Source organism: Rosa rugosa, chromosome 4, assembly GCF_958449725.1.
Source record: "Rosa rugosa chromosome 4, drRosRugo1.1, whole genome shotgun sequence".
In the NCBI taxonomy this organism is placed as follows: domain Eukaryota; kingdom Viridiplantae; phylum Streptophyta; class Magnoliopsida; order Rosales; family Rosaceae; genus Rosa; species Rosa rugosa.
Genome location: NC_084823.1, coordinates 44,589,592 through 44,604,975, shown reverse-complemented (window position 1 = coordinate 44,604,975; position 15,384 = coordinate 44,589,592). Strand labels below are relative to the sequence as shown.

Below are 15,384 nucleotides of genomic sequence, written 5' to 3'. Positions count from 1 at the left end.
GAAACTGCATGGTGGTAGTGGTTGTTGTAATATCAAAACCATTGAACATTTAGGGGGAATCACATGCTTTGAGTTGGCTGATGGAAAACAACTGGACATTGTGGAAACATGAGAAGAAAATTTCAACCTCTTTGAGACTTTTAACAACTGATTGAAACCTAAAAAAATGCAAAGAATGCCCTAATGGGAATGACTTTTTATGGGAGGTGCTTTGATAATGAATGAGACCACACACATAAAAGAACCCTTGTAAAGAAGGAGAAGAGCAAGAATTAAAGTCTTTAATCTAAACTGAGGGTTTCTGCAACCGACAACTATGGAGTAGAGAAAACTTAGCTGTTAGAGTTGAAATGTTACGAAAACTTGCTCAAGGCATTAGAGAAAACTAGCTTGATATGTGGCATTAGAGAAGATAGCATCATAATGATTTCTTGGACGCAATAGTTCAAACTTTGAATTTCAATGGTCGCTCCGATCAAATAGCGGTAGTTACAGTAATAAAATCTTGCTGGAATAAATTTGTGGGATTTGTTAATTAGAGTTGTTCTGATGCAATCAATAATGATCCTATAGTAACATTCATAATCTAAACTTAAGCCAGCAGTAATAATAAAATCAATGACTAACTTATATATATTGATTAATCGCATTTCTCACATAGAATAATTTATTTATGTGAAAGATATAATCAATAAGATAACTCATTGCAACATAATCTATTCCTCAAAGAGGCCTCATTGAAGCTTCACCCACCTTTTGCTGCTAATAAATAAAGTAGAGCAAGAAGTCAAGAAACTTATTAAATTAGACGGCCAAAACATAACAACATAAGCATATGACATATACTCATATAGTGATATCCAAAGTTAGCTTGACGAAATTGTTGTAGGTTATTCATGTATTGAGCAAGGACTAACTAAATTTACATATTGTCCTTAAAATATCATATCATTTCTATACTATAACTCTATAAGTCGATAATAATATATATCAAAAGGGGATTTTAAAGTCCTTAGGGTCCCATATCCATTGTATGCTAATGCTTGTTAGTGTCAAGTGTAACTTACCTTAAACTCAAGACAATAGTACAAATGGGGTTTAATAAAAATAGTGCACCATTTAGATGCCCTAAGCAAAAAAGATTGCAAGTATTCAGCCAAAAGATACTAGCAAACAAAGATCATGTAGTTATCATCGATTCTTTTGGATAAAGTGACAAACCAGTGTGTCAATTTGTGAATTCTGCTTAACAATAGACTAGCTCTTTGTATTGGTAAATACTAAACAGGAGAGAGTCACAACTACATTGAGTTAGTTTATCTATAATTTTAGGGCACGTTTACTTGGAATAAGAGAGAATGATTATAGGGTAAAAATATTCATGCGTTTACTAACACGTAAAGAAATCGGAAGATTTAGGGTAAAAGTATTTATGCGTTTACTAACATATGAATGAATCGGAATCTTTATAATCGAAATCTTTATTTTAATTTTTACTACCTAAGGTTTCTCTCTCACCTCGGGAAACCCCAAGGCCTACGCCGTTCGAATTCTCATTCTCGTCCGGCGGCTCCCGGACATGGTGGTGGGCCTCCGGCCTTGCCGCAGTCATGGGGTTTGTTGCCGGACGGGAGATCTAATGCTCATAAGACTCAGTCGGAGGATTTGCTCGGGTTTTGTCATAAGGTTTCGGCTGGGAGGTTGGCGACGGCGGGGGTCATGCGTTACTGTTCGGTGGTGATCTGTGTTGTTGGGTTCTTGGATCGGCGTTGCCATGGATATTGATCGAGGGCGGTGGAAATTCGAGGCCTGGATCCAGATTGTTTTATGTGCTGGTGTACGTCACGGCAGCGTAGCTCGGGAAGGCTTGGATTGCCGGGATGATGGCGTGGCAGGGCGATCGAGACGACGCAGGCCGGGTGATGTGTGTCAACAGGAACTTGGCTGGACGGTGATGCACGTCGGGGGGAGGGGAGGAAAAGGTGGACTGGACCGTATCAAATTGATGGGCCTGGTGCAATTTCCTTGGTGGACTACCCTATTGGGCCACAAAATGTTGGGCTAGGTTCTGCTCTAGTCCAGTACTATTTTGGGCTAGGGTTTTGGCTCTTGGCCCAAACCTATGTTTTTATCTTTTTGTCTAATTACAATTAGTTCCCTTGTATTAGGAACCTAACAAGTGTTTTGTTTTAGCTTGTCTATTTGCTATGTTTTTTTCATAGCTTATAGGCTCGCTGTTATGCGAGCGATAAGTTCTAATATAGTTGGTCTATCCTATGTATCACTGTGGTTCCTCCACGAAGTCTTGTCTGGCCATTATTATGTGTCAGCGGATGAGTATGTAATGACTTTCTTGGCATGCGCTATTATCAATGGAATTACCATTATTTCAAAAAAAAAAAAAACATATGAATGAATCGGAATAAGTGTAGGTCTCACCTCCTTATAAGGAATCAATTACTGAATCAAATTCTTGAGTATTACGAAGGGGGGAGATGAGTTTAGGAATCAACTTCTCCGGAATCAATACAAATTCCTTTCTTCTCTTATTCCAGTGTCTCTGATTCATAATTATTTTTCATTCTAAGCAAGTAAATGTGCCATAATAAAATGAATAACGTGTAGATTTTAATTGTACTTGACTAAAAAGGGAAGGAAAAAAAACAGATTCTGTGTCTCGCGATATTTTGACCAGAAAATACTAATAGTACGCTCATATCGTGTGGGTTAATAATGAAGCGGGGGAAATGGGAATGTATGGTGCGCTGAGAATACGGCATGCACATGATTACTGCCGCCAATACCGGGAGGTTAGGTGCTTGTTAAGTAAGGTAACTCAGCATAATTAAAGCCATTAGCCAATCCTAATTATGCAGACCATCATTTCCACTTTTTATTACACAGTTTAATTTATTCCACAATATATCTATATCTATACTATTATTAAGAGAGGGGAGCTTGCTCTCTAAAACAGAATTTTTTTACCAATTTAACCTTTATTTATTAAAAAACTATGAATTATAATTAATCAATAGGAATAATATGGTAAATTATATAATAGAAAAAAAAAACAGAAAATGTGGTAGTACAAAGTTTCTCCACTATCTTTAACTTCTCTCCACACACATAGTGGATGGACCCTACTAGTTATATTTAAAAAAAGAGAAGACTACAATTTTTAAAAGTTAGATATGTAAAAAAGTAAAAAAGAAATGAAATTGTCATCATCTTGCGAGTCTTCTTTACACAAACTTAAAGATGCATCCTGATACAATATGTGTGTGTATATATTATATATGGAGTAGTGGGAAGTTTTTTCCTTTAAACGGGTATTTGATTTGATTTGATTTATTTAATATTTTAAGTATTGACGTTATTGTTCTTGTTAATTAATTTTATTTTAAAATTTATTAATATTTTAGGGGTTATAATTTTAAAAAAAAAAATCAGTTATGAAGAGCTCTCTTCTCTTAATAGTATAGATTATGACTTACAAAATTAAAATATTATATTTATAGAAAACTTTTAAACCCACATTTATTGGAAAAATGTCAATTTTACACTGAAAAAAATGGTTCTCTCTACCTAAACATGCAAAATATCAAAAAGAAAAAATTAGTCAACTATTATTTATTTATTTTAATAACAAAAAATCATATAATAATATCACTAACACTAATAAAAAATCATAAATTAATTAATTTTCTCTCATTGTCCTCCAACTGCTAGGGACCCCCACTTTAGCTGTCTCGCAATCCACTTCGTCCATTCCAAAATCTAAACCATCGATCCCACCGTCTTCCAATTCATAGACCATGAAATTCTCATATCTCGTATCCCGATATATCTCTCATACATTATTATTAAGTATTGCCAGTAGCATCCATTAATAAATATCCAAAAACTCACACGACACCAAAACCCCACTACTAATCAAACCCGTAACCAAAGAACCTACCTTTTTTTTTTTTTTTTTTGCTGGAACCGCCATTTTTAAACACACACACAAAAAAAAAAAAAAAAATGATTCTCCCTCTTCTGCCTTTCTGTGAGTGTTTTAGTTATCCAAATTCTCTTGCTTTTTGGTTTCTGGATTGAACCCTTTTACTGGTTGCCCAAGCAAACGCTCCCTTTCAATCCAAGTCTTCCCAATTTTGCTTCATTTCCTCTCACTCACTCTAGTGATTTGGCTTAGTGGGGGTTGGTGCCAAACCCCTTGGATTTAGAAACCCAAAGAGTGTACTTTGATTCAAGGATTACCAGACCCTTTTGGTTTCTGGGTAGCATTTCTTTTTCTACTTTGGTTACTCTAACCCAACCCCATTGTAGATTTACGGTATTAATTACTGGGATCTTGAACTGGGGAAGTAGTAGTCTTTATTATTAGAGAATAAAGAACAGAGCTTTAAGCCAACTGGGTTTCTTTTTCTTTTTCTTTTGCCTTGTTTGCTTGGCTTTACTTTTCTTGAATGAGTTCTTCTGGGTTTTGTTGAGGAAACTTTTGAGAGAAAATGAGGGCATTTGCCTCGTTACTGCTTCTGGGTTTGATATGTGGGGTTCTCTTTCTGGGTTGTGATTCATTCCCTTCAAAGGAAGGTATGTGTTTTTGTTTACTCACTCTGTTTCTCAGATCTCGGTTTCTGTTTATCACTGTTTTGCTGCTAAGAATTTGTGGGCGGAAAGAAGAAGTTTCAGATTTGAGAGAAGAATTTAGTGTTACTAAGTTGAAACCAAGATTCATATCATAACAGTTGATGAAAATTTGGATAGGACTGAATGTGGTTGGCAGAGTGAGTGTGGTTGAAGTAATGTGACCCTGATTATGGTACTTAAAATCACTGTAGAGTTTTTATTTCTGGGGTTCTGGTTGACTGTTAGACTATGGTGTGTGCTGAATTTGCTAATCTAGCTCTAGTTCTACAAATGGGAAAGCAAAGAAAGAGATGGAGTTTGTTTATTTGTTATGGTTCCCATTTGTTGTTTGAGATGATTTTCTGACTGAGAAATGGATTTTGCACAGTTTGGGCCCTTACACACTTTAAGGAAGCTATATATGAAGATCCACATATGGTTTTAACGGATTGGAATTCCTTGGATTCGGATCCTTGTGCCTGGTCCGGCGTTACATGCGCTATGACTCGAGACCATGTTATAAAGATGTAAGATAATGATCTCGTCTATCTTAGTGCCAAATTATAGTGAATGGTTTCCACAATTAGATCCCTTTTGATGTTTCAATTTCAGAATGAATGGTATACAGTGCTAATGTGCCTTGCCACTTTGTTTTTGGATTTTCCTTTTTTGCAGCAACATTTCCGGTTCATCTATAAGGGGGTTTCTTGTACCAGACTTGGGTGATCTCACCTTCTTGCAAGAACTGTATGCTTCCAATCCAAAATCCCATACTGAAGTCCATTGTGTTTTCATATTCCGATGATTGAAGCTTGATTGCTTGTCTTGCTGTTATGTAGAATTTTGCATGGGAACAGGCTGCTTGGAATATTACCTAAGGAACTGGGTTCGTTAAAATACCTGACCATCTTGGATTTGGGATTGAATGAACTCACTGGTCCAATTCCTCCGGAGCTTGGGAACTTGACCAACGTTGTGAAAATGTACTAGGCATTAATATTCACAATTTAAAGGATGCTTTCAATTTGGGTGGTTTGGGATTTTTTTTTTACAGTGAATTTACTACTTTTTATGCAGAAATCTCCAGTCGAATGGGTTGTCTGGTAAGCTACCTCCTGAACTTGGCAATTTGGGATACCTTAAGGAACTTTATTTGGACAGGAATAAGCTTCATGGAACTGTTCCTGCTGGTGGCAATAAAGGAATCACATCTAGTGATTCTAACGTACGTGGGATGTAAGTAGCAGATTGATTGTAGTCCCTGCATTTATACTTTCATACGTGCTTTTCAATTTTTATTTTATTTTATTTTTAAATTGCTGTCACTATAAAATTAGCTAACTATCAATTTTTATTTATTTTAAAATTCATAAATTGTTGTTCATCATACAGCTTTGTCAATTGCATGCCCTCTAGATTTTTGGATGATTAGGCAATATATTTAGTATTTTCCTTTGTGGGATAATTTAGCATATTCTTGTTGCATTAAAAATGAGTATGTAGGAAGTAGCAGTATGATTTGAGGAAAAGTAAGAGGGGATGAAAGTTCAGGTTCCAGCGGATACTTTATTTATTTTCAAAGTTCATTTCATTGAGTGAGGCTAGACCTATATTTAAAGGTTTTGTTTCTTAAATTGTTTCTCATAGTTGGTTATTTATTTATTTTTTTTTAATTTTTTTCTGCTTCAGGTATTCCTCAAACTTGACAGGCCTCTGCCGCTCGTCTCAGTTAAGAGTAGCTGATCTCTCATACAACTTCTTTGTTGGTAGCATACCTAAGTGCTTGGAGTATCTTCCGAGGTACTGCTCTAACCAAGGGTGACAATCAAGTACTATCTTGTTTAGGTTGTATTGTATCAGGTTTATGGATTATTTCTGTCAAATGATTTGTCAAACGTGTTCTTGTCTACATGCTTGTAAATGAAATACTGAAAACTGATCCCTCTTATCCCAAAGCCTAATTCATCATCCACACTTTCCCATAAAATTTACAGTCCTCTTGGTGCTAACAAAACCACGAATGAATGTTTTAATTCTACAAGGATTCAACAATACCAGATCATAAAATGAAAATAAGGGTTAGAAGGTTGTTCCTGTAATGTTAGTTAGACAAGTTAGTTTAATATACTAATGTCTTGTTGTTCTGAAAAATACCATCGCAAATCCTGATCTTTTGTCATTCTGGATTCCATGCATTTGTCAGCGTTTATTTACTTTACTTATTCCATGCAGGACTAGCTTTCAGGGAAATTGCCTCCAGAAACAAGATCCGAAACAGCGTCCTGCAGATATGTGTGGTATGTATGACATGATTATATGATATTTATCTATTATACTTGCATTATATTCCTGCTTTATTTGGAAAAAACTGGAAGTGAACACAAACTTCTTAACAACGGTATGCTCTTTTTTGAATGAGCCTGAGCTTCCTAATATTTAATCATTGTAATCTGGGAATCTGGGGATTCTGAAGTAGCTTTTTGAATATTAGTTTAAAAGTTCTGTTATCTCAGTGGTTAATTGATTCTTTGATATTCACTTCTGATTATATTACTTAGTGACCTTTTCTTTTGTTTGTTCTTTGTAGTTGGTGCTCCACCTTCTAAAGGCCATCCTGCAGTTAACCCAAAGCACAAACCTACTAAAGATGTCCCCAAACATCCAGACACGTCAAAACCAGCCTGGCTTTTGGCTTTGGAAGTAGTGACAGGAACCATGGTGTGCTCTCTTGTTTTAGTTGCTGTTGTCACTGGTCTTCAGAAATGCAATAGCAAATCTTCTATAATAATTCCTTGGAAGAAATCAGGAACTGAAAAGGACCATACTACAATCTACATAGGTTTGTTTCTTTCAGCATCTGCAGTTCGATTGAAGCTTTTAGAACTGTATGGAAAAACAACAGTGATTAATTTGGTTCGCAATTTTTTACAGATTCCGAGATGTTGAAGGATGTTGTTAGATTCAACAGACAAGATCTTGAAGTAGCGTGTGAAGACTTCAGCAATATTATTGGCTCCTCACCTGATAGTTTGGTTTACAAGGGCAACATGAAAGGTGGGCCAGAGATCGCTGTGATATCCCTTTGCATCAAGGAAGAGCATTGGACAGGCTATCTTGAGCTCTATTTTCAGAGAGAGGTGACAGATTTGTCAAGATTGACTCACGAGAATACAGGAAAGTTACTGGGTTATTGTAGTGAGAGCACCCCATTTACAAGGATGCTGGTTTTTGAATATGCTTCAAATGGGACACTGTATGAGCACCTCCATTGTAAGTGAAAATTCTTTCTTTTAACCTCTTTCGATTGCTACAGAAGGTCTGGAGAGCTCTAACGAGAATTATTTTAATGCAGATGGAGAAGGATGCCAGTTCAGTTGGACAAGGCGCATGAAAATTGTAATAGGCATTGCTCGGGGACTCAAGTATCTCCACATGGAACTTGAGCCACCATTTACAATATCAGAGTTAAATTCTAGTGCCGTATATCTTACAGATGATTTCTTGCCCAAGGTATGGAAACTTCTCACTCTTCCTAATTCAGATATTTGTTTTCTTGTTGGGAGTTGATACACCTACATGAATGAGAATATAAGATGCTGGCTCTAATAACAACATTATCCTTGGTTTGAACTGTAGCTGGTTGATTTTGAAAGTTGGAAGACAATTATTGCGCGGTCAGAAAAAAACTCGGGTTCTATTGGCAGCCAAGGTGCTATTTGTGTTCTTCCAAATTCTATGGAAGCACGCCACCTGGATGTTCAAGGCAATGTTTATGCTTTTGGGGTACTTTTACTGGAAATAATTAGTGGGAGGCCTCCATACTGCAAGGATAAAGGGTGCTTGGTAGACTGGGTAAGTTTCTGAGAGTTTAATGTTTGTGAAATTTGCTTCCAATGTAAAAATGTAGTTCATGTTAGATGTGCACAAAAAACTTATGTTTCTCTCTTCTGCAGGCCAAAGATTATCTTGAGATGCCAGACGTGATGCCTCATGTGGTGGATCCTGAATTGAAACATTTCAGTTGTGATGACCTCAAGGTTCTATGTGACGTGGTAAATCTCTGTATCCATCCAGAACCCACCAAGCGGCCATCGATGCAGGAAGTATGCACCATGTTAGAGAGCAAAATCGACACATCGGTGTCGCTTGAGCTTAAAGCATCTTCTTTGGCATGGGCTGAGCTTGCACTTTCATCCTAAATGAGTTAATTAACACACTGTAAAGAAGAAATATACAACTGCAATAGTCTTTTTCTCCCTTGACTTTGTCCTTGTAAATGATTGTAATTGGAGAGGGAACTTGAGGATTCATGCATGACAAAATCTCTTTGTATACGATTTGCTACAGTCAACTAAGTTGCTAATCAAGTTTGTTCCATGAGTTTTCTCTTACTGCGTTTGATATCAAGTTTGTTTGTTCCTTTGATTTTCATCCCACAAGGTATACATTTTCTACAATTTGAAATCAGTCACTCCCACAAGGCCACAACCCAGCAAAATGAGAAAATATAACAGTCCTATTTTATCTTCCATAGAGAATAAAGCATTGCACAGAAGCTGATTGGGATAAAATACAGATCGCTATGCCACACATAATAATCTTCTGAAGCATTGAAGGAAGCAGGCAAATTAACATAATTCAACCAATTTCCAAAAACAGCACCAACACACTAGCATGAAATGCTAGCTCTTTTGGCAGCCAATTTGGTTTGAGAGCTGAATCCTATGGTTTAATTCCAAAAATGCATAAATTTTTCAAAAAAAGGATTTGAGGTTACAGATTGAAGAGTACACATAGTCATAGTTACATTCACACATTCACTTGGCTAATTTGGAATTTATAAAATTAAAAAACCAAGTTATAATAACGGCTATAAGAAGGTTGGCCCCCAAAGAAAACAGTGAGGGAAAGAATGATAAAGATTGGAACTAAGGAGCAAAAGGGTGGCTGCACTTAGCAGGCTCGCCCTTTCACTATGTCCAAGCTCATCTCACTTGGATCTGTTGCTTGCAATTCAAATGAAATGCCGTCCAATTCTCTTTTGAATCTGTCCTTGGAACTTGCATACACCATCTTCATCCTCACCTTTGATGTATCCGGTGACCTAACACACATATCAAAACGTGTATATATAACTGTTTAGAGTTCAATTGAAGAGGAAGAAAATGGAAATGAAATGTGTAGTTTTTATCCGCATTCTAACAACATAGCATTTTAGATATCTATTATTATGATAAACAATTGAAAAGATTATTACATGCCTAATGCGTCCAGAAAACAATTAAATTCAATTATAAGTTTTACTATGAGCCCTAGCTACGTGTTTGTATTAGGGCGGATGAGATATAGCATCTCAAGAAACTATCCGAAACTTACACAACTTACACAAAATCATGCAAGGTCTAAGATTATGTCATGAACTAGTGTTTGATATGCAAAAATTTCATGATCTTTACATTAATATTTGAAGTAGTAGTTTTCTGTAGTTCTAATGATTAAAAGCTTACCTTTATATTTGAGATAATCTTGAGATCGAAACCCCCTCCCTTAACATCGTTTGATAAAAAAATTTGTTTATATTTTGTGGGAAACTTTAAGAAGAAACTACCAATAACGATGAGTGTAATTTGTGGGAAATCAATTACCATGCGATGAAGAAAATCTTGCTTTTCTGGCAGTTCTCTTCGGTAGTGAAATCGAAATCATAGACAGCATAACGACACTCATCAGCAGGAAAACTGGAGGTGAAATCGTCGTAACTTGCATTGGGTTCCCCGAGCGTATCAACCACAATTTGCTGTTGCTCAATCTTGAACAAAATGAAACGATAGCTCCTCTTTGCCTTTAGCTCCAAGAACCTCAGCTTGCAGTCATCGTGCACAGCCATTCCAGAAGCTGCATTGGCCTGTCCCCAAGTACCACATCAGAAAGCTTAATCATTTGGATTCCGATTGATCGATTGTCAAACATTCACTAATTAAGCATTCCTGTTATTCATTTTTTTTTCCCAAGTGAATATAGAAGCATTCAAATGGGTGTGTTAACACTTTACACCATAGCTTAATAACATAACATGTCGCATTGTCTAATAAAATATTTTTACTACAGATTAGATCAATATAGGCTAATATGAATCTAACAAAAGAATGTTACAACATGTATGATAAGCCAATGCACTATGGATCAAATTAAGAAAGAAACAAATTGGAGTATTGACATGAAAAAAGAAAAGAGGAAATCATACATAAACTGGGGAAGTAAAAAAAAAGAGAGAATGTAAGCATACCATTTTGCCTCCAATGAAAAAGGGCTTCTGAAATGTGAAAAAAACAAAAACAGAGAAAGGAATTGGCCGGGGCCTAGGAGAATGGAAGTGGGTGCAAGAAGAACAAAGAGAGGCTATAGGAGTTAAAAAAAATGGAAAATAGATCCTTGTTTTTTGGAGCTACGAGAGGTCGAGAAGTGTAGTTGGAGAGGAGGCTATGCTAATGGAGGAAGGGGAGAATTTGGAGGAGAGAACTTGCTTTCTCTGCCGACTATGTCCACAATTCGCCTTGATGCTTCCACGTGTGGCGAGCTTAATTAAATTGTTATGATCATCTTAATTTAAATCAATTTTCTGTTTGTGTCGCTCCATATAATCTAACTTTGAATAAATATCATCTCAATTTCATTCGTCTCAAGGTAGAATGACCATTATCATATCATTTCACCGTCATCTATATATAAACAAGAATATGTAGTATATAGAAATAGATCCACTCATTGAATATCCGACACTCATTGACGCTCACTAAAACGAGCAAGCCTAAAACTAAAAAGGGAGAATTCCACAAATGGTCACACAACTATGACTCATTCGACACTTTGGTCACTCAACTATTACACTGTCAATCACTTTAGTCACTTTGTTAAGTTTTTTCATTAAAAAAAATACTCCTTAGGTGACTAAAGTGATTGACAATGTAATAGTTGAGTGATTAAAGTGATATATTTGAAACTTGAGTGACCAAAATGTCGAATGAGTCATCGTTGAGTGACCATTTGTGGAATTTTTCTAACTAAAAACATATAAGGTGCACAAAAAGTGCATATGGCTCCCTAAAACATGTAGGGAATTATTGAAAATAGAAAACAATATATGGATAACCAAGCTAAAAAACAAAAGCAGCCCAAAGGAGCCAAGGAAAAGCCCAATCTCCACCTCCTCAGCACAATAGTTGCATATAACAGCACCACCACGACTCCATGTCGCTGCCAATCCAGGAAGCTTTCGACAAAGCATCCCGACCACCTGTGATCCCCAACTGCTGGAAATCCCAAGTAGACCAAACAAAACCGGTTTGAGTCAACCCGTATGCCAGAACGCTGCAGCCCACTAAAAGCTAACGCCGTCGCTTAGAAGTGAAGTGGACCGAGATCTAGCCTCATCCCAATCCGTCTCAGACCTTCTCCAGAAACCGTACCACACAACCTCAGTGCCTCAGAGGCTTCGCACCGGAAACCCTCCGTCGAAACAATTATGCCAAAACTTCAAGCAACAGCGCTCCCAAGAAGCCACCTCCGAGCCCTAGCATTAATCACATGTCCAACATCAGACCACGTAACACCAATGAGACTGGAGGTCAACCTAGATGTCAGGGCGCCACTGGACAAGAGAGATCTCACAAAGTCCGAAACTCGGTCTTAGGGTTTCTCTCACCAACTGATTCCTTTCTTAGCGTACTATTAATTGTTTATTGGCTCTTCATATAATCCAACTAAATAAAGAATTAAAGATTACATTAAGATAAATAGGAAAATGATTTTGCTTTGTTGAATGATTTGGTTTTTCACTAGAGCAGTGCTACAGACACCAACAAATTATACCAAAAAGCAATACCAAATGACATGGTGTCTGAGTTGGTGTTTTACGTGTCACGATATTCAATTTAATAATTTTCAACAAATTTCATTGATTTTATCTAGAAAACTAATAATCAGCAAAAAAGAAGAACGTGATTCACCAAACAACCAAATCTGCTACCGCCCTTCCTCAAACAAAACAACCACATCTGCATGGAACTAAATGATCTATTCATATTCAATTGCCAATGAACTAATGAATTAAGCCATACACAACTTTGTATTCTATTTACTCTGTTTTGGTTGGTGGCCTTTTCCTATAGTTGCATGTTAAAGTCTCCATGATTTAAGGGGTTGGTTTAGGGTTCTTCATTCCTTTTGTTGTTGTTTATCATATACATTTTTTTTTCTAATTAAACAACAATAACTTTTAATTATTGATCTTTCCATTTTAAAGAATAAAAATAAAATATAAGAATACATGCTAAAAATAGTTTGATGATATGGCACCTGCCACATCATTTGGTATTGATATTTGGTATAATTATTTGGGATCTCAAGCATTTTTGTTTTCACTAGGGTCCAGATCAAGAGACACTATATTTTACACAATTTTTTACACCTCTTGTGAGCCATTAGATTTAAAAACGTTGGATGGTTTAGATTTATTGTTTGAGTGATGTCAACACAACACCAATTGATGTGAAAAATGACATGACATTATATATTTTCATCAAATATTATAATTAGATTAAACTTTTATCTTAAAAGAAAAAACAAAATCAGAATTTAGGGAATATTGTTCTTATCAGAATCAAAGGAAAAAAAATTAGCAGAAGAACAAGGACGTCAAACGCCATGCCGCCATAGAATTTAAAGATGAAGTTGTAACCTCCTATTTTTGATTGTAGGATTTAGAGTGGCAGATCGGTGTAGTCTCTACTGGTAAGGATCATCAGTTTGTGCAGGAGGCTGTGGCCTGCTTTGCATTTTTGAATAGGAAATTAAAGGAGTACATGTCCTGTTCTGAAAACATTTGCAATGAGTTTATATAAGCAATTCATTCTTTAAGAAGCCAAAAAAAAAAAAAAAAAAAGCAATTCATTCTTTCCAATGCTTTAAGATTATAACATTCCTAGACAGAACTTTGAGCTTGTCTCCAAGTTTATTGTCACCCTGGCTTTTGGATTGTTTCAGCAAACAAGAAGAAAGAAATTTCTGAGTGCAGTTTTGTTTTTAAGCTTGAAAACTCTATTGTATATATATCAAGTATTCAAGTGACATTTGGACTTTTGATCCTGGGAAATTTTAAAAACACACCCCTAATCACTTAATACACATCCCTATTATTTTATATTTCAAATTATATTTTGTAGGTAGGTTAAATGACCATAACAGACATCTATGCATTAGAAGAAGTTATTGGGTTATATTTCCTTATATTATTCTATTTATCTATACTATTATTAAGAGAAGAGGCTTTGTTAGCCAAAATCTAAAATTTTGACAGAATTAACCCTAAAAGATTAATAAACTTTGAGAATTAATTAAATCACAAGGATAATTAAGACATTTACAAAATGTATTTTTATTAAAAAAATTTAAAAAAAAGTACCCACAACCCACTTTTCTCTCTCCCATTTACTTTTCTCTACAATAACCAACTCTTTTCTTTTTTATTTTCTGAAAAAAAAAAATAGTAACTTGCACATGCAGGGCATTTCATGCTTGTGTATATAAACACAACAAATTTCTATACATGGCCTCTCAATTTAATACAACAATAAAGTTAGAAACTATCTAATTTAATTTTTTTTCTTAAATAAATTGTAATTAAATGAGGTTAGAGACCATAATATTTAGAATTTCAAAATCAATGGCATGGGCGTAGGGAGTATAGGGCGAGAGGGGTCAGCTGACCCTTCTCAAATTTTCATTCTAACTCTTGATTGGTTGAACTCTCCACATAGATAGATATTAAATACTTTAATGACCCTCCTAAGAAATGAAAAGAATGCTTCTTCGGCTAATCATCTTCATCTTTGACCTAATTAAATACATTAATTATTTTCAGTTTTTATTATTTGATGCTTTCCTCTTTCAATTTCTATTAATGCAAAGGGAATCACAATTAATATTCTTCAATAAATCAATCTAATTGCCAAACAAATCAGTATCATTCGTGATGTAATTTATTAAGGTATAAGGTAATTATGTAAAGATTTCAATTATGTGTTAGTAAACGATTTTTTTCAATGTAATAGCTTGTTTATATTTTGACCCTCCTAGATGAAATTTCTAGCTACGCCACTGATTCAATGGCATTAAATATTTTTAAAACATATCGCTTTACTCCCAGTTTTTAGTTAATTTTCTTTTTTGTTCTAAGATTTATGATTAATCAATTTATTTTCTGATATAAAACATCACAGGTGAAAAAACTTTGTAATTGTTAATTTGTTTGGCCCCTCTAATGACAACTTTTTAGTTTCACCATTGTGGAGAAACTACTAATATAGTTTTAGTTGAATGTTCAACTCATAATTTTATACTTGATTAACATGGTGTTTGGTGGATGAGAGCTCAAATAACACAAAACCTATTTATATGCATCTATTTAAAGGGAACAATAATAAATCTTTTTAGATTTCTCAATAACTAACACAAGTAATCAATATAGTCATTTACAAAATGTTAATATACTAATCATATTAAATAGTAACCTTAATATAGTAAAAAAGTAGGATATTTCATGATTTTTGAGATTAAGGATATTTTAGGTATTTTGGGTTGTGTATTTACTATTTAGTAAAATCTTAGAATGAAAAATTAAATGGGTGGTGTATTAAGTATGGAGTGTGTATTAAGTAATTAGGGGTGTGTATTTAAAACTTCTCTTGATCCTTG

General features: G+C 35.2%; 2 protein-coding genes across 2 annotated transcripts; one reads left to right on the top strand and one right to left on the bottom strand.

Moving 5' to 3' along the window:
• Positions 1-4,004: 4,004 nt before the first annotated feature.
• Positions 4,005-9,023, top strand: LOC133743635 (probable LRR receptor-like serine/threonine-protein kinase At1g63430). The gene is made up of 12 exons (XM_062171628.1): positions 4,005-4,596; positions 5,021-5,159; positions 5,308-5,379; positions 5,472-5,615; positions 5,710-5,868; positions 6,322-6,432; positions 6,865-6,929; positions 7,220-7,471; positions 7,564-7,902; positions 7,985-8,142; positions 8,269-8,484; positions 8,586-9,023. Exons 1-12 carry the CDS (start codon positions 4,512-4,514, stop codon positions 8,829-8,831), a joined length of 1,986 nt encoding a protein of 661 aa, XP_062027612.1. The 5' UTR covers positions 4,005-4,511; the 3' UTR covers positions 8,832-9,023.
• A 169-nt stretch (positions 9,024-9,192) lies between these two features.
• LOC133743636 (actin-depolymerizing factor 7-like) lies at positions 9,193-11,067 on the bottom strand. Its single transcript, XM_062171630.1, has 3 exons — positions 10,919-11,067; positions 10,278-10,537; positions 9,193-9,736 (listed from the first exon to the last, which is right to left on the bottom strand). Exons 1-3 carry the CDS (start codon positions 10,919-10,921, stop codon positions 9,586-9,588), a joined length of 414 nt encoding a protein of 137 aa, XP_062027614.1. The 5' UTR covers positions 10,922-11,067; the 3' UTR covers positions 9,193-9,585.
• Between the last annotated feature and the right edge of the window lie 4,317 nt (positions 11,068-15,384).

Excerpts from the sequence above, each read along its gene's own strand:
- LOC133743635 (XM_062171628.1), top strand. The coding sequence starts at position 4,512 with ATGAGGGCATTTGCCTCGTTACTGCTTCTGGGTTTGATATGTGGGGTT. Across the intron at positions 5,616-5,709 it reads TTGACCAACGTTGTGAAAAT|AAATCTCCAGTCGAATGGGT; the intron begins GTACTAGGCATT and ends CTTTTTATGCAG. Across the intron at positions 7,903-7,984 it reads ACTGTATGAGCACCTCCATT|ATGGAGAAGGATGCCAGTTC; the intron begins GTAAGTGAAAAT and ends ATTTTAATGCAG.
- LOC133743636 (XM_062171630.1), bottom strand. Across the intron at positions 9,737-10,277 it reads AAGATTTTCTTCATCGCATG|GTCACCGGATACATCAAAGG; the intron begins GTAATTGATTTC and ends TATGTGTGTTAG.